The sequence below is a fragment of the Dasypus novemcinctus genome, chromosome 15, assembly GCF_030445035.2.
Source record: "Dasypus novemcinctus isolate mDasNov1 chromosome 15, mDasNov1.1.hap2, whole genome shotgun sequence".
Classification (NCBI taxonomy): Eukaryota; Metazoa; Chordata; class Mammalia; order Cingulata; family Dasypodidae; genus Dasypus; species Dasypus novemcinctus.
In genome coordinates, this window is record NC_080687.1 from 33,406,647 (window position 1) to 33,429,173 (window position 22,527).

The window sequence follows — 22,527 nt, forward strand, 5'->3', positions numbered from 1 at the left end:
AGATAATATCATCTGATATTATACATAGTATACATTTGGCTCACATTTTCCATTTTGCCCCATTATCAGCACAGTACATCTTTGGCATAGATGTAAGAATATTATATTATTACTGCTGACCACAGTCCAAAGGCCATTCCAGTTGTATTTTTCCCATGTATTCATAACACCCTGCAGTAGTGATGTACCTTTGCTCTAGTTCACAAAGGACACTTGCATCTTGCATCTGTGCCATCAACCAAATTCTCTTCCACCTCTTGGTTTACTGTGCTATTCAGTTCCTAGATTATTCTCTAGCATTCTCTCATTTGGTATTTTCATACCTAGACTACCATTTTCAGCCACATCCCCATTTATAAACTAGCTATTACTCACTATTTGTTACCGTCCATTCTATACATTTCCACACTTTTACAGTAAAGCTAATTAAAACTTCTACATACATTACACATAAGTAGTCCACCTCAGTCCTTCCCTTATCTCCTTTAAGAATCCATCGCCTACCACCAGGTCTTGAAGATACTTTCCTAAAATTTCTTCCAGAAGTTTTATGGTTCTTGCTTTTATTTTTAGGTTTTTGATCCATTTTTAGTTAATTTTTGGATAAGGTATGAGATAGGGGGTCCTCCTTCCTTCTTTTGGCTATGGATACCTGCGGCGGCTTGCTCTGTCGGTGGCGGTGGGGTCTGGCTGCGGACGAGGGGTCGGTCCAGCTTGGGATGAGGGGTCGGACCGGCAGCAGACGAGGGGTCGGTCTCACAGGGGTTGCGCGGTTCGGCTGACGGGGTCGCCCGGAGAAGCAGGCGACGAAGGGGTCACCCGGAGAAGCAGGCGACAAACTGGGGACAAGGGAGGCCAGCCCCTTGTCGGGGGCTCTCAGGACTGGAGGGCGTATGGCAGAAGAACTACCGCGGAGACGAGGTAAACATGCAGGTCCAACTTTATTGAGGAAGTGCTACCGTTTTATAGGGGCTGGGGAAGGCTGATTGGTCGAAGCTTATGCCATGTTCTGATTGGTTGCCGCAAGCAGTTACTGGGGAGAAAGGTCGGTGGGAGGTACTGGAAGGGGGAGGGGTGGTGATTAGGGATTGGCTGTTGCTGTTGCCGGGGGAAGTGGCAGGGTTTAGGGATTGGTGGCTGCTGTTGCTGGGGTAGAGGGCAGACTTTTGAGTTTCCCGCCTTGTGCCTGGCTGTTGCTGCTGTGTGTGTGGGGGAAGGGCAGACTGGAATTTTCCGCCCTGCACCTGCGCAGGGAGAAAGAAGAAGAAGGGTGTTGCCTCATAAGGCATCGTGTGGCGCTATCCGGGAGGAGGGGCGGCCGTGGAAGCATGGCTGCCGAGAAGGGGAGACCCGAGGGCACTCTGCGCCCATGCCAAGCTCCCTTCAGGGGTGGCGGTGAGACCGACCAGCCACCCTATTATGGGGGCAGTGGCTAGGAATTAGGCCTACCGCGGCCGCTCCCCTGCCAGGCCAGCAAACCACACTTCAGCCCGAGGGGTGACCGGATTTCCCCCTTTTTTTCAAATAAGGGCCAGGATGGCAGCAGCAACAAGTAGCCGAGGCCCAAGGGCAGTAAGCAATGAGGGAAGCGGGGCTGAAGAGGGAGGCGAGTATGACGGGGATATAAATGTACAATTTGGGGGGCGGTATCTTGCCGTTGCAAGCAAGGGTGGCCAATGTCCAATTCTCGTTGATCTCGGTGGCTATAAGGTCCACCTGCTGTTAAAAGTCCAGGATGACAGCGCGTTACAGGTAGTTGATCTCTTCTTGGCGGCGAAGAGCAGCCGAGGCAGACTGTGTGATGGTCTGGAGGATCGCAGCTGTGATGACAAGTCGCGTCAGGACACCAGTGGCGGTGGTGGCGGCAGCGTCGGGAGTGGTGGAGACATAGGCGAGGACAACAGGAAGGCCAAAGTCTCCACGGGCACAAGAGAGGCCGATGTTAATGCAACGCAATGGGGGTTCAAGCAAAAAAGGGGGGGGGGGCGGGGGACGAGAAAGGATGCTTTGGATGGCTGAGAAGAGGAGTGAGGTCGAGACAGGAGGAAGCTCCGCAGAAGTATGGGGAGGCAAAAGCAGAAACGTTATTAGATGCTAGAACGCAGGCCGCGGGCCGGGAAAGCGGGTTGCAGGCCGTTTAGCGGGGCTGGAGCTGCTTGAGAGCGATGGCGGCATGGGGGGCCGCAGTTACAGAAGACTTGGGGCACCTGCGGGAAGAGTGAGCAGGAAGAGGTCGGGTAGGAGGAGGCCGAGAAGATGAAGTGGGGGGGGTGTCCTCGGCAGTGGCGAGTCGCTGATAGCTGACCTGTACATATGTGCTAAAAATTGCATTAGCCTGATCCTTGGCGAGTTGGATGATCCTTCTAATGGCCCATGGTCCGACTGCCAGTGCGAAGAGGACAATAATTAGGGGGCCTACGAAAGGGAGGATGTAGGGGAGGATGCCACTGAATCCCCAGGAGAAGCCTCCTTGGGATTCTCTCTCCCTTTTTTGTTTTTCCAGGCCGGCCCTGACTTGGGCCAGATTGTCCTGAATGAGACCAGAGTAGTTAGCATAGAAACAGCACTCCTCGCTGAGAGTGGCACAGAGGCCTCCCTCTTTGAGGAGGAGGAGGTCTAACCCCCTACGATTTTGAAGAACCACTTCGGATAGGGAGTTAAGCGATTTTTCTAGGTGGCGTATGGATGTTTCAAGGCGGGCGACATCCTCGTCGACGGCTGCCCTGAGAGATGAGAAAGCGGTGCTGTGAGTGGTTAAGGCTGCAATTCCGGTGCCAGCTCCTGCAAGACCTAGAAGAGAGGCGATAGTAATGGCGGTAATGATTTCTCTTTTCTGCACATGGACTGGAAGAAGATAGTGCTGCCAGGAATCAAAGAATTGGTTATCTGTATGGTAAAAAACCCGGGGGAGTATGATTGCGAGCATGCAGGTTTCGTTGGTGGAGTTGAGGGTGCCAACATTAAGACACGGGGTGTGACCTGTGGAGGAACACAGCCATCTTGTATTATTGGGGGGTAGAAGAAATTTTGAGGTTACATTAGGGGTGACTGTAAGGTTGCAAAGAGTCTTCATGGAGGGGTGAACAGTGCCTCCGATTCTGGTGACGCAAAGCCCGCTTTGAGAGACAGATTGGATTGTCAGTCCTACCTTCGTTTGGTTCCAATTACAAGAGGCGGGATTGCTGCTATTAGAAGATTGGTAAGAGGCATTGGTGGCTATGGCCTTGTAGAGAGGAAGTGAGGGGGAGAGGCATAGCCAACAGCTAATGGTAAGGTTAGAATTAGAGGAGTTAAGTGTACGAAAGGTAGCTTGGACTAGAGACAGAAGCGGGTTATGGATCTGTAGTGGGGGTAGAGGGGTAGGAGGGGTACGGACGGGATTAGAGGATTGACTGCTGGAGGTTATGTAGGAGGGAATGGTCAATGGTGGAGGAGGAGAAGGAGGATTGATGAGTGGCCTCGGCGCAGCAGAAGGAGGAGAGAGGGTTGATGATTGCATTGGGACCAACTGCAACTGAAGGGGTGGGAGTAGGCAATTTCTTTTTTATTATGAAGAAGGCGCCATAATCATAGCTCGACATGTAAAGCCGGATGCCATATGTACGGCCCTGCAGCTAGGCAGTGTTAGTAGGGTCTTTAACAGTGAGGATGATTATGTTCCACTGGGAAGTATTTGCGATGCGAAAGGAGAGATAGGGGTCCCGATTTGGAGCACCTCTCCAGCCGTATGCCATGGTTACACAGCCCCAGGAGGGGCAGTAATAATGTGCAGGGTCGTGGCAGCCTCGAGCAGAGGAAGGGCAGATGTAAAAGCCTGATATAAGATGGTTGTGGGGGCCATATTGCTGCTTAGACCCCCAGCAGCTCTGCTGATTAGCGAGAGCACACACACGTGCAGTGAAGGACGGGGTACCTGAGGTGATATTATAGGTGAGAACTCTTTCTTGTTGCCAGAGAGCGAGTGTCCAATTGAAGGGCTGGTGAGAGAGGTTAGCTTGGCCAGAGGTGGCGAGGGAGAGCATAAGGAGAAGGAGAGAGACTATGTTAATTGGCTCACCAGCATGGCAAGGGTTGCAGCATCTGCACTGACGGTAGAGTGCGAGCAGCGAACGGACTTCAGGGTTGGATGGTTGTCTCTCGGGGTGGAGGGTGAGCTGGCTCAGTTGGTGCTGGATCACTCGCATTTGGCGCCGTTCCCTGCGGGACATCCGCTGCTGAGGTGCCGGGTTTGACGCATCTCCCGGGGACCCTTGGCTGAGTGGCATCCTGCGGGAAGACACAAGCAAAACCTCGGCCCTGGGTAAGGAGGGGGCACAGGCCACGCCACTGACCTGTTTGAGGGTCCCTCCAAAGGACCAGGGGGGCCTGTGTGGGGCGGTACGAGGGGCCCCAATGCCTATGGACTGCCGAGAGACCATCCTTATCAAAGGTCATGAGGTTCAGATGGATTAGGACAGCGGTGATGATGTCTCCGGGAGGAGCATGAGGGAGGATTTCCCTCTGTTTTTCAATTTGTTGTTTCAGACGGCGATGGGAGCTCTCCACAATGGCCTGTCCTTGTGGGTTATATGGAATACCAAAATGGTGGGCGATTTGGTAGAGCTGAAGGAACCTCGCAAAGGACTCACTGCGATAAGCAGGGCCATTATCCATCTTTAGGTCCCAGGGGACTCCCATGAAGAGAATCCCTTGCCGAAGGGCCTTAATGCAGTGCTTAGCAGTCTCCCCAGGCAAGGGGACTGCATAGCACATGCGGGAGAAGGTGTCAATTATAACATGCAAGAACTTAAGGCGTCCAAAGGACGGGACATGCGTCACATCCATCTGCTACCTGGAATTAGGCCTAAGGCCGCAGGGATTCACCCCCTGTGGTTGCAGAGGCCCCAGAGGCAGGAAGGGGGCACAGGTTTTGCATGCCCGCACCAGGTGCTTACAAGTCTCAATTGGCAACTCAGGCAAAAGGTGATGGAGTGAGGCGGCAGAAAAGTGAAACCTCGAATGCAAGGACTTAGCCTGATTGATAGCATCTCCAACCGTACCAAGGGCAAGGGTGGAGACCGTCTGATCTGCGGTGTCGTTGCCTGCCGCTAGGGGGCCAGGCAACCTGGAGTGGCTCCAGATATGAGCAATATACCAGGGTGCCATGTGTTTTTCAAGAAGGGTCTTAAGGGCATCCAGTGCCTCATCAATAGGAGAGGAGGTCGGGAAGAATGTAGCTAACGCCAAGACCCTGCAGACTTGCAGAGAATAGAGGCTATCTGTAAAGATATTAACAGGTTCACAGGGGAAGGTGCGAAATGCTTCCATAATAGCCAAAAGCTCTCCCGTCTGGACGGAGTGTAGGTTAAGATGCGTAAAGACTTTCGGCTCTGCGGCTCCGTCCAGGTACACGACCATGGAGTACTTAGTTTTAGACGCATCCGTGAAAATAGTGACGGACCTCGGAAAGGGGGAGGAAGACGGGAAGGGGAAAAAGGGACTCCGGAAGGGAAATTTGGACACGCCTTGGAGTAGGCGGTGACTAGGGAAATGGCAATCGAAATCGCCTGAATATCCCTCACACAGCACCTGCATTTGCTCATTATCCCTAATGAGGGAGGTGGTTTCTTTTGCATTGAGCGGCCAAACAATTACGGCAGGCTGAGTTTCAAAGGTATGGACGGACAGCTGCACCAGATCGGCCGCGAGAGTGATCCATAGCCCTACTGCGGGGCAGATCTTCTGCATCTTGCTCTTAGAAGGATGGAGCCAGAGTAGGGGCCCGTCCTGCCAAAGAACTCCGGTGGGCGTTCCCTTGGTGGGGAGGACCAATGCCTGGAGAGGCCGCTGGGGATTGAACCGCTGGAGGCAGCAGTTATTAAGGGCCTTATCTACAGCGGCAATGGCGGCTCGAGCTTCTGGTGTGATGGCTATCTTTGCGGACACGGCAGAGGGGGGTTTGTGACTGGTTTGTAAGAGAGCAAATAATGGCTGGAGCTGTGCCGTGGTAACAGGCAGAGCAGGATGGACGCAATTGATATTTCCACAGAGCTGCTGGAGCTCTGTGAGGGTGACTCGGTCTGGCACATTTAATCGCACAGCCATTGGGGTTACATGCTGGGAGATACGGAACCCCAGGAAGGTTAAGGGGGGTTCAAATTTGACCTTGTCATTCTGGATTGTTAAGCCAATGGCGGACAGATTATGCCGAAGCTGAGAAAGGACATACTGCAGCTTCTCATGGGTCTCACACGCGACCAGGACATCATCCATATAGTGGATGAGGTAGCCCAGATCTCGCAAGGGGGCAACTGCCGTGTTCACATACAGCTGGCAGATGGCCGGGTTACTGCGCATGCCTTGCAGAAGGACTTTCCACTGATACCTATCGGCTGTCCCTCGGTGGTTGGGGACAGGAACGGTAAAGGCAAAGCGCGGGCGGTCCTTTTGGTGAAGCGGAATGGAAAAAAAGCAGTCCTTAATATCTAGAGTGGCCACAAAAAAGTGTTTAGGAATGGCCACTGGGTGAGGGAGTCCCGGTTGGGGAGTTCCCATGGGGAGAGAGGATGTGCTTGTTAATCTCCCTCAAATCATGTAGAAGGCGGTATTTGCCAGTGGCCTTCTTTTTAATGATAAAAACGGGCGAGTTGTAAGGACTTGTGGATGGTTCTATATGTCCAGATTCAAGCTGCTCTCGAACTAACTGATGAAGAGCATGGAGTTTGTGGGATGACAAGGTCCACTGCTCCACCCAAATAGGCTCCTCTGTATCCCACCGCAGAGGAGTGGGTGTGGGAGGTGTTAATTGAGCAGTGGCGCAAACTATTGGGGGGGCTGAGTGGTTAACTGGACACTGCACTCCTCCAGGACATCTCGCCCCCAAAGTATAGTATCAAGGGTGCTAAGGAAGAGGGGCCGGAATTTTCCCACACGTCCCTCACTGTCCTCCCAGGCAATAGGGTGACTGGCGTGAAGGGAGGTAGAGGAGCCAGTGGCCCCTTGGACGGAAGGGCCTTCTTGAACAAACCACTGGGCGGCGAAATGAGCAGGGAAACAAGAGACCTCTGCACCCGAGTCGAGGGTCCCAGAATACCAGCGGTGGTGAATCTTAAGCCTCATGGTAGGCCTGGCAGACGTGATGGGGACTGTCCACATCAGGGCTTTGGAAGGTTGGGACGGGGAGCCTCTTTGGAGTGGGGCTGAGGCCTGCCCCTCCTGGAGTTTAAAGATGGCTGCTGCCGCTGCAGGGGAGGCTGTACACGGCAGTCGCGAGCCCAGTGGTATCCCCGGCCGCAGCGGGGGCAGGGGGTAGAAGGGCCCCTTCGGGGCGGTGGGGGGGGGGGAGGAACAGGAGGGTCTGGTGGTGTGGAGACTGCCGGGCATTCACGGGCGAAATGTCCTGGCTCGCCACATTTGAAACAAGAGGAGTTAAGTGCCATGGCTGTCGTGACAGCCTTGGCGAAAGAAGCAGCCTGTTGGTCGAGGCCGTTACAGGCAATTACCCAATCATCTATCGACTTTTCCCTCACGGGAGCGATCGCCTGTTAACAAATGGGGCTGGCCCCTTCAAGGATAATTTCACGGGCGAGGGCGCGCCGAGCCTGTTCATCGTGGACCCTGCGCTCACACGCCCGGAGGACTCTGGAAACATAGGTAGAAAAGTCCTCATCCTTGGTCTGTGTGAGCTTAGTGAACTTGTCAGCACTACTGGCAGTGCAGGTGCGAAAGGCGCGTAGGGTGACCTCACGAATCTGAAGCCAGAAGCCAGCCGGAGCATGGTAGTAGGCCATAGCCTGGCTAAACTGACTGGTACCAGTGAAGGCTTCTGGTGGGTGGTTAACACCCATTGCAGCATTGGCCACAACCTGCTTTTCAGCCTCGGCATGAAAATGGGCGCGCCAATTTATAAACTGGCCAGGCGTGAGGATGGCATGGGCCAGTTGGAGCCAATCGAGGGGGATGCACAGAAGGGTGGACATCTCCTCTAACAAATGCTGAGCATAAAGGCTGCCTAACCCGTCCTCCTTAACGGCCTTGCGGAGCTGTTTAACACTTTCCGCATCATGTGGGTACCATGGAAAGGGGCGCTGAGGGATGGGAGTTACGTTAAGGGGAAAGCAGGTGGTAGGAGGCGGCAGGGAGGTAGGCGGAGGTGCCCCGGCAGGGGAGGAATACGGGTCCAAAAATAGGCTAGAGGGGGCCGCGCGTGCGGCAGCTTGCCACGGATCGGACGGAGGGGGCTGCCAGGGGGAGGCAGAGCCGGGGGGGGGTCGCTGGCGCGGAGGGTACGAGAGGAGCCATTGCCCATGCGGTGTTACAAAATGGCTGCGGGCCGTCCCCAGCGGTACTACAAAATGGCGCGGGCCACAAAATGGCCGTGGGCTACAAGATGGCTGCGGACCGCCCTGAACGGAGGGGTAAAATGGCGGGGAGGGAGCTTCTGGCCCACCCAGGCAGGAAGTCATCGGGGGGAGGGAGGGGTAAAGGGACCTCCCCTTTTCGAGCAAGGAAGAAGGCGGAAGTCCGCCATCTTGAGAGTGCCTCCCCTTTTCGGATGGCAAAGAAGGCGGAAGCCCGCCATCTTGGGAGTGCTTCCCCTTTTCGAGCGAGGAAGAAGGCGGAAGTTCGCCATCTTCACCGGCGCTCGGCACTGCAAGATTACACTGTTTAAGGGGACAATTTTCGAGGGCGTTATTAAGGCGCTCGACAAACGACTCAGAGTCGGAGTCGGAGCCGGCATCAGGATCCCGATCAGGATCCCGGTTAAAGTCGCCGTCGTGACAATCACGGCGGTGGCGGTGGCGCGGCCGGGGGGAGTCGATGGTAGGGGCGCCTTGAAGGCAGGAGTGGATGGTAAAAAGCGCCGGTAATAAGCCAGGAGGGAATCTTTTACCTTCCTGCTCCACAGCAGAAGTGACCCTATCTATAAGGCGAGTATAGGTATCCGGGTCCCAGAGCTGACACGTGGTAAGCCACGGATTAAAGGGGAGAAGAAGGTCCCAATATACTTGGAGCTGTTTCAAAGAGATCTTACACCGGTGAGTGTCTAGGAGACCGGCGAGGGCCCGAACTTGCGGTGCTTGCTTAGCAGAAAGGATGTTACCCATTGCTAATGGCCTTTTGGAGCCGATAAGAGAAGGGGCCCTTACCTTGAAAGCGCGGCGATGGGAGCTGAGGGGCGCGGTGAGACGAGGGGTCGGAGCCGGTGGGGCTCCGACGGTGGTCGCGGGCCAAGAGAAGGCCCCGACGAGGGGAAAGCGGAACTAAGAGCTCCTTAGGGGAAGAGGAGAACGACGAGCAGTGGAGCAAGGTGAAGGGGGTCCTCACCCTGCCCCACGTTGGGCACCAGCTGCGGCAGCTTGCTCTGTCGGTGGCGGTGGGGTCTGGCTGCGGACGAGGGGTCGGTCCAGCTTGGGACGAGGGGTCGGTCCGGCAGCAGACGAGGGGTCGGTCCGGCAGCAGACGAGGGGTCGGTCTCACAGGGGTTGCGCGGTTCGGCTGACGGGGTCGCCCGGCAAAGCCGGCGACGCCGGCGACGAAGGGGTCACCCGGAGAAGCAGGCGACGAACTGGGGACAAGGGAGGCCAGGCCCTTGTCGGGGGCTCTCAGGACTGGAGGGCGCACGGCAGAAGAACTACCGTGGAGACGAGGTAAACACGCAGGTCCAACTTTATTGAGGAAGTGCTACCATTTTATAGGGGCTGGGGAAGGCTGATTGGTCGAAGCTTATGCCATGTTCTGATTGGTTGCCGCAAGCAGTTACTGGGGAGAAAGGTCGGTGGGAGGTACTGGAAGGGGGAGGGGTGGTGATTAGGGATTAGCTGTTGCTGTTGCCGAGGGAAGTGGCAGGGTTTAGGGATTGGTGGCTGCTGTTGCTGGGGTAGAGGGCAGACTTGAGTTTCCCGCCTTGTGCCTGGCTGTTGCTGCTGTGGGGGGTGGGGGAAGGGCAGACTGGAATTTTCCGCCCTGCGCCTGCGCAGGGAGAAAGAAGAAGAAAGGTGTTGCCTCATAAGGCATCGTGTGGCGCTATCCGGGAGGAGGGGCGGCCGCGGAAGCATGACTGCCGAGAAGGGGAGACCCGAGGGCACTCTGAACCCATGCCGAGCTCCCTTCAGGGGTGGCGGTGAGACCGACCAGCCACCCTATTATGGGGGCAGCGGCTAGGAATTAGGCCTACCGCGGCCGCTCCCCTGCCAGGCCAGCAAACCACACTTCAGCCCGAGGGGTGACCGCAGATACCAGTTCTTTCAGCACCATTTTGCTGAATGGACTGTTCTGCCTGAGGTGTGTGGGTTTGATAGTCTAGTCAAAAATCACTTGACCATACATGTGAGGGTCTGTTTCTGAACCATCAGTTTGGTTCCATTGGTCTATATGTCTGTCTTTATGCCAGTACCATGCTGTTTTTACCACTATAGCTAGGTAATATGATTTAAAGTCTGGAGATGTGGGTTTGCTTTTTCCTTTTTATGATGTTTTTGACTATTCAGGACCCCTTACTCTTCCAAATAAGTTTGATAATCATGTTTTCAATTTTTTTTAAAATGCTAGTGGAATTTTTATCAGGGTTGCTTTGAATCTATCAATTTGAGTAGAATTGACATCTTAATGATATTTAGTCTTCCAATCCATGAGCATAGAATGTTCTAGTTATTTAGGCCTTTTTGATTTCTTTTAACATTGGTTTGCAGTTTTCTGAATACAAGTGCTTTACATCATTAGTTAAGTTCATTTCTGACTATTTGAATGTTATCTGTCATATTTTATTTTCACCACTCTTTTGACACTTCCAGTTACTTTTATTGATATAATCTTCATTTCTAGACTCTCTTCCAGGCTTTTCTCTCCTGTCTTCTTTTCAGGTTATAGCACACCTGTTAGTATTTTTGGCAAATCCAGTCTCTTGGTAACAAACTCTTCTCTGTTTCTGTTTATCTGTGAATATTCTAATTTCACCCTCATTTTTGAAAGACAGTCTTGCTGGATATAAGATTCTTGGCTGGAAGTTTTTCTCTTGTAGTATCTTAAATATATCAGACCACTGTCTTCTTGCCTCCCTGGCTTCTGGTGAGAAATCAGCACTTAATCTTACTGGTATCCCTTATATATTATGCATTACTTTTATCTTGTTCTCAGAATTCTCTCTTTGTCTTTGGCATTAGACATTCTGTTGAGTATGTGTCTCAGATTTGGTCTATTTGGAGTTTTTTTCAGATGGGAGTACATTGTGCTTCTTGGACATGGACATCTAGTCCTTCAATAGGGTTGGTAATTTTCTACCATTATTTCTTCAAATATTCCTTTTGCCCCTTCTCCCTTCTCTTCTCCTTCTGGGACACCATGACATGTATGCTTGCGTACCTGTTGCTATCATTTAGTTCCCTAAGGCCTTGTTCAATTTTTTCCATTCTTTTCTTCATCTGCTCTTTTTTATGTTCACTTTCAGAGGCCATTTCTTCAAGCTCACCAATCCTTTCTTCTGCCTCCTCAAATCTGTTATTATACGATTCCAATTTATTAAAATTTCATTTATTGTACCTTTCGTTCCCATAAGATCTGCCATTTTTCTATGTATGCTTTCAAATTCTTTGTGCTTATCCAATATCTTCTTAGTATCCTTAATCTCTTTAGCCATCTCATTGAATTTATTAAGGAGATTTGTTTGAACATCTATGATTAGTTGTCCCAACTCCTTTATGTCATCTGGAGGCTTATCTTATTCCTTTAACTGGGCCTGTATCTTCCTGTTTCTTGGTATAGATTGCAATTTTTTGTTGGTGTCTTGGCATCTGGCTTACTAGAGTATCTAATCTGGGTATAGTTTTACTCTTTAGTTTAGGGTTCCTGCCCTTTCTCACTTGCTGGTTGTGCAATAGGAGCCGAAGATGTAATTGGTGCTATAAACTGTGGAGGCTCAAGCTGTCCTCATTGTCCCAAGGATTGACGAAGTTTCTCCCAACTTTCTCCTTTGCCAGGGGTAGGGATGTTGTCACAGCTGTGTGGAATAATCCAAGTCATGCAGGCCTAGACTGTAGTTGCCCAGAAAGACTGATGAAGCTTTACGCACATTTCTACCCTCCTTGGGGTGGAGATCGAGCTGCAGGTGTGGGCAGCAATCTATGGGTCTAAGATGGCTGCAGTTGCCCTGGTAGACTTGCGATTATTCAGTTTGTGCCAGCAAAGGTACACACAATTACCTGGATAGGCTGGTGCAGGGCCTGCCAGCCTCCTCCCTGCCATAGGCGGGGCTGAAGCCTAGTGAAGGGCTGCAGGTCGATCTGGGTGAAAGAAACCGGTTCCTACCATCACTGTGATTTTAGATCCTGGCTTCCCCTCAGGGTGGGGGTGGAGTCAACATGGAGCCCACTGGCCTCTTTCTGGCTTGGACAGATTCACACCCCAGCTCTTCCTAGTGTTATTCCTTAGCCATCTGAGTCTACCAATCAGTAGCCGAAATCGGCAGCCAACCATCTCCTCCTCCCCTGTTTTGGGAAATGGAGCTTCCATTTCCAGCCACAGAATAGCTCCTGGGGTGGCTTGCACTACCAAAGTAGGATAATCGCTGGCCTCCCCCACTTGGCTGGTAATTTACTGGTGAGGCTGGTGCAGGTCCCTGCAGCTTCCTCCCTGATGGAGGTGGCACTGTGTCTTAGGCTAGAGCTGCAATCTGATCTGGATGGAAAGAAGCCGATCCCCAACAGCACTGGGATTCTTTTTTTTTTTTTTTTTAAAGATTTATTTTTATTTATTTATTTCCCCTCCCCTCCCCCGGTTGTCTGTTTTCTGTGTCTTTTTGCTGCGTCTTGTTTCTTGTTTCTTTGTCCGCTTCTGTTGTCGGCAGCGGCACGGGAAGTGTGGGCGGCGCCATTCCTGGGCAGGCTGCTCCCTCCTTCGCGCTGGGCGGCTCTCCTTATGGGTGCACTCCTTGCGCGTGGGGCTCCCCTACGCGGGGGACACCCTGCGTGGCGCGGCACTCCTTGCGCGCATCAGCACTGCGCATGGGCCAGCTCCACACGGGTCAAGGAGGCCTGGGGCTTGAACCGCGGGCCTCCCATGTGGTAGACGGAGGCCCTAACCACTGGGCCAAAGTCCGTTTCCCCAGCACTGGGATTCTTAGTCCACCCACTTCCCCTTGTGCCAGGCGCGGAGTTAAGATGGTGGCTCCTGGCCTCTTTCTGCCTCGGACAGGCTCAAACTTTAGCTTTTCTCAGGATTATACTTTATCTCACTGAATTTACTCATCAGTAGCAGAAGTTGGTGCCCAACCATCTCTTCCTTCCCCATTTTTGGGAAGTGGAGCTTTCAATTCTAGCTGTGGAACAGCTCCCTAGGTGGCTTGTGCCTCCAGGGGAGGATGGGGACTGGCCTCCGTGGCATGAAGACCTCTAGTTATGAATCTTCTCTGCAGATGGGCAGCCTCTTCCTTCCATTCCTTCAAAGATGTTGCAGAATGCTCTTCTGGTCTCCTGAAGCCCCCAAACAGGTGCTTCAGATAGATCCAGAGAGCTCTGGGTGTTTACTAACAGCCCTGTAGCAGGAGCTGATTCTAAGGAGCTCCTTACTATGCTGCCAACTTGCTCGTTGTCCAGTTGGTTTTATTTTTACAAACAATAAATGATGATGAGAAAAAGGTTATAACTGTCAGATTGTATGATTAAAATATATTGCAGAAATAGTTTTCTTTTTATTACCAATTTTGTAATGTGCTTAAATTTTAATTTGGTAATTATTTGAGCCATGTTTTCTTGATTCATATCCTGGCTTGTTTCTATGCCTATGTTTCCTTATTTGTAAAATGGTTGTTGTAAGAATTAAATGACATACTGTATGACATGCTTAGAACAGAGTCTAGCACACGTTAAGCCCTCGGTTAATATTGTTATTGGAAGGAGTCTGTTTTTTACGTGGCAGTAAACATAATTTAGAAGGAAATCAATTGACAAGTTCACTATTTTCCCATTGAAACTTCTAAGTCTTGCAAAGCATTTCATCACATTGTTTTGGTGGGATTCTATTTGTGTGTGTGTGAGTTCTATTGAGAGTGGCTTTTGTTTTTATAAAGCCTTCTGACTTGGAAATACCTGTTCAGTTTTACATCAAATGCTGTCTTAAACTCTATATCTTAAAAGAGTTTAATTATTGAAATCAAAAGACAATTAACTGAGCCGCCACTAAATGGGAGAGACTCCAGTTGCTGGGATCCAGTGTGGGAAAGTGCCATGTGCAGGGGTATAAGGAGGAAAGAAGTGACGTCGTGGAGGGGATGCAGGGTGTTGTGAGAGCACAAGACACTGAAGTTGGTGCTCATGGCAGCAAAGTGAGATGGCTCTCTGGAGGAACTTCCATGTGATCTGGGTTTGCAAAATGAGGGGCATTTCGTCATTTAAAATGGAGTGAGAGGACATTCAAATGGGTAGAAGGAAATGCAAATATGAAAAGGTCTAAAGCAGTGGAAGAGGAGAAAGGTTGAGTAGACAGGGAGATTAAACATAAGGTGGGGCAGAAGGATGTCAGATAACAAAGTACTACAAAAATAGTGTTTTCCCCATAATTTAAAGACGTGATAAAAAATTTTTCTCATGCTATATTCATTTCCAGAAGCAATGGCATTTTGCAGTCCAAGCATGAAAAATAAGCATCCCTTTTTGTCTTCAAAATTTTATTATGATATACTGAAGTACAATTAGAAATTTAAATAGATTGTGCGGAAAAGACAGGAAAGTCATGTTCATATATAATTAGGTATCAGTGGTTTGCTGTTTGGGATTGTGTGGCCATCAAAAAAGGGGTGAGGAAATAGAAATACTTGAAATAAGAATTAAGATTGTAATGTTCAAATCAACAAATTGGTAACATCATTTCAATTGTCTCCCAAAATACTGGGTAACACCTTTCTCAACTCCAAATCAACATTTGGAATCTAATCTAGAGAAGTGTGTTTATATCTGTTTAACTTTCCAGGCCTGGCATATATAAGGATGTAAATGAGCTTATGAGCAAGAAATACAAGGAAGCAGCACAGATGTTTGAAGGTGGTATTTATTTACAGTTAGGATTTTCTGTCCATGCATATTTATTAACAGAGAAAGATGTTCATAGAATACTGCTAAATGAAAAACCTGGTTACAAAACAGTGTGTAGGCAGCCATTTGAAAAAATATATATGCTTGAAAATTGTGTATGTATGTGGAAAAGAAGGTACTATCATACCCCAGTGGACAGTAAGCACTGCAGCTAAGGAAAATTACTTGATGAGGGATAAACCATATCTATCCTGATTATTGCCTCATCAGAAACGCCTTGTACAATGGCTGGCACAATGTATGCATCCAATAATTAACAATGAAAAAATGATTAAGTGCCTAGAAGTGGAACTCCTGATGATTTTCATTACTGTTCTTCACTTTATTGGTGTATTTTTGCTCATTTTTCCTACAACAAATCTGTATTGCCTGATTAATGAAAATTAAATTAAATTAAAATCATATCTTCTAATTTAATTTAAGTTTAGGTATTTATGATCTAGGAAAGGACCAGATAGACAACTCTGTTCCTCATTGCATGAATTTCTCTATGCCTGATAGCACAGATATGGAAGCAGGGTGGGAATCAATTATTTGATAGTCCTTGCCCAGAGCGGTAGTATGAATCTAGCAATAATGAAGTGAAATAATATGAAAACTAGTAGATAGAGGTTGAAGAATAAGCACATTAGATGGAGGCTGAAGCGTAAATACATAAAAGACAGAAGCTCTCTTCCAATTAATCAGCTGCCTGATCTTTAATTAAACATGTTGTCTGCCATGTCAGAAATGGTCAGGGCATTCAGGAATTCTATGAGGGAAGAGACTAGCTATGTTTTATTCAGTGATAAATCCATATCACCTAACACATCGGCTGGGATTTTTTAATGAATGCACATGTACAATGTTGAATGAATGAGAAACTTCTGCTAGCAAAGATGGTTGCTCTTCCAAAGGCATAAAAGTAAAAATGGACGATGAGGAATGAGAGGGATATTAGTTAACTATCCCTCTCTTTTATTTCCTTCTCAAACTGTGACAGGAATATAACACAATGAGATAAAAGACCGTCTTAAGTAAAGGTGTGCTCTGTGTGTGTGTGTGTGTATATTGAATAGGATGGTAGACAAATAATTTCATTTGTATTCATAATGTCCCACAATGCATGTACATAAGTGATCAGAAGAGTGGTTGTTGATATTGATGTATTGACAATTCTAATAATACAATAATTAAAAATAAATTACTTGCTTCTTCCTTCTTTAGGGGCTTCTTAGACTAAAACAATGTTGTAAGTCTAATAAAGTAGTAAGTTTCTCCTATTCATACTTTAATTCCCAACCATTAAGTCTTTGGATTATAACAAACAAATCAAACACATAGACAAAAATTCCTCATGAGTTAATTTAGGAAATTTGGAAAACCTGATATCAGCATGGCAGCAGACACAAAGAGGACCGAGGTCGAATAAAGGATCTGAAGTGGATGAGGAAAGTTTGGAGGCTGGCAAATGATGATTTGTTTGGTGGACCCTGTGTGTGTGAATATGAAAAGAAGGGCAAATAAAAACTAGTGGAACTCAGTGTCCTTGAGACATAAGGCTAAATAAAGGAGGTATACTATAAGCTCCAAGAATGCTTTTGTGATTTACTGCTAAATACCTAGTGCATAGCACAGTGCCAGATATTAACACCACAGTGGGTTTTTAATAATTGCTGTGTAAATGAACGAATGAATGAATGAGCAGTATTTAAGCTGAGGTTTTCTGGATCATAGAAGAAACTGTGTCGGTATGTTGGGAAGCTGGAATTTGTTAGAAAAGACAGGAAGTATTAAAATGACTGATGTTTCTGGCAGTCCGGACCTGAGGTATCATGGCTAAGAAAAGATTCTCGTAATAGCGATAAAGTAAAAGAGGCCATTCTACCTGTGTAGAATGAATAAACAAGAAGTTATCACTGAGAATAAGTGTAAAGGATATCTGTGCTATCCTGACCACATGCAGGGACATGAAATATATTAGGCAATAAAGATTTGGGAATTTAAAGGAGCGCATAAAGCAGAAGGTTAATCTGATTTTGCGATGCTGAGTTTTAAGGGATAATGGTGTTTAAATACCCTGTCTCTGAAGCAGCACAGATACGTGACTCATTAATAGTAGCTGGACATCAACAGATGGTAATGGAAACCGTAAGAACAGACGATCATTTAATGGTGTAAATATAGAGGACAGGCCCATGAGGCAGCAGGAAAAGGATGTGCTATAAACCATAATTTAGAAGATAGAAGAAGATTCAAAAGATTTTAATGTCAAACCCAGGAGAATTACAAGAAGAAATGACCTGTAGAACTACAAGTACAGCACAGTTAAACAATTGAATATTTTAATTTTTGTTTTGTCAAGAGTGCTATAATGACCTAGGGAAAGTATATGCTAATAGAAATAAAACTGCTATCATAGAATACAAAATCTTAAAAGAGAGCAATGAACCAAAGTATATTTTCTCCCTGAGTTGCTATAAGCTGTTTCCAAGTGAAATATTTATCAGTGAACATATTGTAACTGTACAGCCTCTTTCTCACCATTGAGCTTTTTAAATAATAATTTCTTCTAATACTTGTGAAAAAGCTATTGAAACCTACATTTTTCTAATTTAGTGCTCTATCCTATTAAGGACACTTCTATAAACAGAAAAGATATATGGGCTTATAAATACATAATAGTGATAAGGCTAAGCTAACACAGAGCAATTTACCATCAAAATAATAAGCTTACCTGGGATACTTGGAGATCTGTACTGGTCTTTATCACAAGAATAATAGATTTGTTGCACTCAGTTATGTTGATTCAACATGTATGAATGTGTAAAACAACATTCTGTGTGTGAAGGAAAGTTATTACAATACACTGTCTCAAATTAATTTGGATTCTTTATATATTTGTAACAAATTTATTTTGGTACTTGAATGCTTTTATAAAATTATATATTATTAAATCATTCAAGATTTCACTGATTTAGGAGGTAATTGTTGAGATTTAATGTACGTATGAATTAATCAGTTTCCTTTGGATAATACATCATGACCTTGGTGAGTTAAATATAAAAGGAATACTTTTTTTTTATGTGTACTTCTTTAGATAAATGAATCAATAATAAAATCATTTTTGCTTCAGATGGTATATTTATAATAAAAGGTGTGTTGAATGCATGTGTTAAGGTGACACTTTATATATCAAGAAATTTTCCAGACCATAACTGATGGCCAGATGATAGCAAATAAAGGGCCATCTTGAAGTCTCCACTCTTTTGATGAAGAAGGTATTGTGCCTAGGCCTGTACAACTTTCTCATGTAATCTTTGAACAACATTGTGAAACCTACTTTATGTCCTCCACTGTGTTGTGCAACCTTGTAGGTTTTCTTAAAATATTTTCATCCAATTTTTGGGTACATGGAGGACTGTTGTGCAAGAGGCATCCCAAATTGAGGTTACCAGATGTTTTACCTGTACAGTAAATCAGAGTACAAGGATAATTTGAATATTCTGCATATATTTACATATCCGTGTCAAACATTCCTAACTCCAATTATGTAAAATAAAATTAATTACTGCAGCCTACCAAAAAGCCCATTATTCAAACCCAATATTCAGGGCATGACAACCTTCAAATGCCTAGCATATCTTAAAGTCAATTAGCTTGCTTTTATCTGGGAATAGGAGGGCTAGGCAAAGCCTCCTATCTGGATTAAGAACATAAAGATATAGGTGGACACTCGAATGTGGGGAGACACATACAAACTTACTTTGCCCTGAGCGTCTGTGTTTCATTCTTTTTTTCCCAGTGAAAAATTAGCAATTGCACCTACTTAAAAACTCCTACACACATGCAAACACATTCTTGTTCTTATTGTGTTCTGATGGGGACTGAGTGAAATTCTTGTTTTTGGTTAAGTTTCTGACTCTAGTTCCATGAAGCAGTAGAGAACAAGTACACCTTCTTGGTGTTAAAAAGTATTATGATTTCCCAGCTCTACATTTCCACAGTTTCTTTCTTTTCTTTAGCTGCCTTTAGAACTTCTAATCCATCCTCAGAAGCAGCGTGGTCAACTATAAACAGCTTTGTAGCCAAACAGAGCTTGTTTTAAATTTCAGATTTGCTTAGGTGGCCTTGGTCAAGTTGGTACTGGGATTTCTTGTGCATCCATTAAAAAGTGAAATATGTCTTCTCCAAGTACTGTTGTAAAGATTGAATATCATTGCCACATGGCAAAAACCTAGTATATAACCCAAAAATATGTCTACTCCTTGCTTTCCTTTATGCCTCAGTCCAGATGTTAATCAAGTGAGAAGCCTCACTGTGGACCCAGGGGTAATAAGGTACCACCTCCACAGCACTTATCTCATCTCACATTATATTGCACTTACTGGATATGAGTGTCCTGAGGGCTTAACATTTTACAGTTCAATGGCTGCTGAATTGCAGAAGGTAAAATACATAGTGGGATGTATATTACTCAAAATTGTGGAAATTTAAACCAAAAGCAGGCCTCTCATCTCCTTCAGCAAAGTAGTTTGATGGCGGGATTTACTTCAGAGTAGCTAGACTATTGAGATAATTAAAGCATTCTCTCTAGACCCGGTCCTTTCGGCAAGGGTAAAATTGAGAGATCATTTTGGGATTATCATTGGAAGTGAGAGATGTCTATGAGTGTCATATTAAATTGACCCAGGGGAGAATCCTGGGGAAGCTCTAGCTCTGAGTATTTCATCTGCATTAGTCAGGCAATACACTGGCGTGGGCTATCTTTAAGTGGGTACAGCTCTTGGTCTATGTACATCTATCGAAAAAATATGTGCACCCTCAAAAGCAAAGCTATTTCACTCCAGCTAGTCTTGACTAGTGGTCTCTAAACTGATAAGCAAACTGCTTATAAGGTACACAAATTGATCTCTTGGGTGGGGAGAAAACAAATTAAAGCTTGTATTTATATTAACTTTTACCTCATTCATTTAAAATTTCTATTTGCACATGTTTTATTACGTGCAATACAGTAGAACCTGTGTCTAATCTATAAATGCATAAACATCTATAGGAGACTCCATGTTTGTTTGTTGATAAGGGTAAAGATGGTTTAAGCAACTAATGTATCTTTCTCTTTCTTTTCCTAGAGTGCTGCTTTGTACTTGCTAACCAAAGCTAATTTCAGCATGCTCAAAAGAAAGCAGAGTTCCAGGGTGGAAGCCCAGCCAGTGACTGACTTTGGTCCTGATGAATCTCTCTCAGACAACGCTGACATACTCTGGATTAACAAACCAGTAAGCTTCTTTTTTTGAATTATGGAGAAGCACTTTTTGATATAAGGGAAATTTTATTAATATAATTCATGTACCCTTGGCTTTGAAATGTTTCTTGGAGCTACAGCAGAGTAAGATGAGTCTTGGGGTCTAGAAGTTGAGAACAATTCAGATTAAAATGAGGTGTCACTGTGCCTTACAAGGGAACATAAACCAGCTCCTCTTGTTCCCGCCCCTCCCCCAACTGCAAAGGAGCTCCTCGGAGTTCTATGGTGGATAAGAGATGACACTACTTCTCAGGCTGTTCCGAAGCTGGAAATCAAGACGAGCAACCTATTCTTAACAAACTTCCTTTACTCATAGTTTGCAACATGCATGAATCTGTGAGAAGATAATCAAATGTTAGGAATTAAAGGTTTCCTTACGAGATGCATGTTTTGAATAAAAGTAAAGGTTAATGAGAGAATGGAGAGTGTCTTTGAAGAACTTTGTGACTTTCTCTGCCTAATTAAGTTCATGAGGTATCACTGTATCCTAGACAGTATAGCAACCAGAACTAAGCTGAAATGGCATGTTAGCAGGTCTTAGAAAATCAGCTCTACAATATGAAGTAGGATCAAGTTAATTATCAAACTTACAGTAGATGTTTCACCTCCTTGCCGTTCCAGCATCTTTTATCCTTGCATCTGCCCTCTAGGCTACTTCCCCAGCCTGCTGAGATTTCTTTCTACAACTCAGATTTTCTCACATTCCTCATCTGCAGTACAATCAATGGAACATCTCTATTGCTTACATTTTAACATTAAATGTAGCTAATATTGCATTCAAGGCTCTTTGTTCTCTACATCTACCCTGTCCAATGACTGCCCCTTTTATTATATCAATACATCCTATACTTGAGCCTCATCAGGTGACTTCTTACTCCTTCACGATCTCTAGCTTGTCTGCCTTTGATCTGTTCTTTGTTCTGTTTTCTTGTCTGGAAAGCCCTTTTCTAGCACCTCTGATGAGTCAAACTCTCTTCCTCCAATAAGACCAGCTTATAGGTGACCCCTGCCCCAAATCTATTCTGGAAGGCTCTTTATTTCACCCTTCTTCCTGCCCCCCTCACCCCCCCCAGAATGAACCTTTCCTCTCTGTAATAGTTTTTTCTATTTTAAAGTTACCTATTAACATGTGTTTTTTCCACATTTATATCCTCAGAGCCCAAAATAATATCTGACACATAGAAGGCCTTCAATTCATGTATAGAAAATGGAATGATTTAGAAAATAAAGCAATAACTGTTCTTAGTGTCCACCAAATACGTAGCTTTCTGAGAACTTCTGAAGAAAACTGTACTCTAATGTAGCCTATGCGGCACTTAGTAAAATAGTACCACTTAAATTTTTAAATCTTTCTTCAAATTTTAAAGCTCAGGTTTGTTGTAGAAGAACCCATCCTTTGCAGCTCTTTTACGTAATTAGATTCTTTATGTTGGAGGCCCCGATGGGGCTAAAGTCATACACTGATGTTTCCTGAAGCACTTCCAAATTTCATGAAAAGAACATCAACTCTTAAAATCAGTTGACTTACCAGTGACTTATATGGTGTGGAATTAACAGCATTATTTCTGTATGCAAATATTATAAAGTCAGATAAATATTAAAACTGTGTACCAGCTTGTAAGAATGTCTTTTCTATTTATTAAAAGTTCTGAGTCTTTTCTCTTTTTTATCTTGATGCTTAATGTTTTTTATAACTGTAAAGTCCATTTCCATCTACAAAAACATTTACAGCATCCAGAAGCATAAAGAACTAATATGACTACATATATAAAATAAGTAATAAATAAAATATTTAAACTATGTTTAAGAATTGAGTAGCTTTTCACTGTGCTGGAATAATTAACTAATAATATTAATTGTATGGGTTTAGCATGTAGATACAAGTATTTTCTCTATCCCAGCTTTTCATTTTCATAATAAAATACTATATGTAAATATTTATATTTCCTACATATATACACATGTATACAATGACCCTTATCTTTCAACTTCCTACTTCTTTACGTTGAAATTAAGGAAAATCTTCAGACAGCTGGTGTGCAACTAGGAGTGCACAGAAATGTCTAGTAAAATTTAAAACAATGGCCTTAATTTAGATAAAATATGTTCTCCAAAATAAAAGTGAAAGTTCATTATTATCTTTTTAACATATAAGATGAGGTAAGATTTTAAAATGATATT

The 22,527-nt window shown here is 45.8% G+C and overlaps 1 protein-coding gene across 9 annotated transcripts in view; it reads left to right on the top strand.

The window, feature by feature from the left end:
• NALCN (sodium leak channel, non-selective) overlaps positions 1 to 22,527 on the top strand; it is a 359,283-nt gene that overhangs the window by 13,786 nt on the left and 322,970 nt on the right. For all 9 annotated transcript variants that reach the window (XM_004458403.4, XM_071208219.1, XM_071208218.1 and 6 more), the window contains exon 2: positions 20,174 to 20,320. In XM_004458403.4, coding sequence (XP_004458460.1) covers positions 20,213 to 20,320 — 108 coding nt within the window. In that variant the 5' untranslated portion in view covers positions 20,174 to 20,212. The remainder of the gene's footprint in view (positions 1 to 20,173; positions 20,321 to 22,527) is intronic.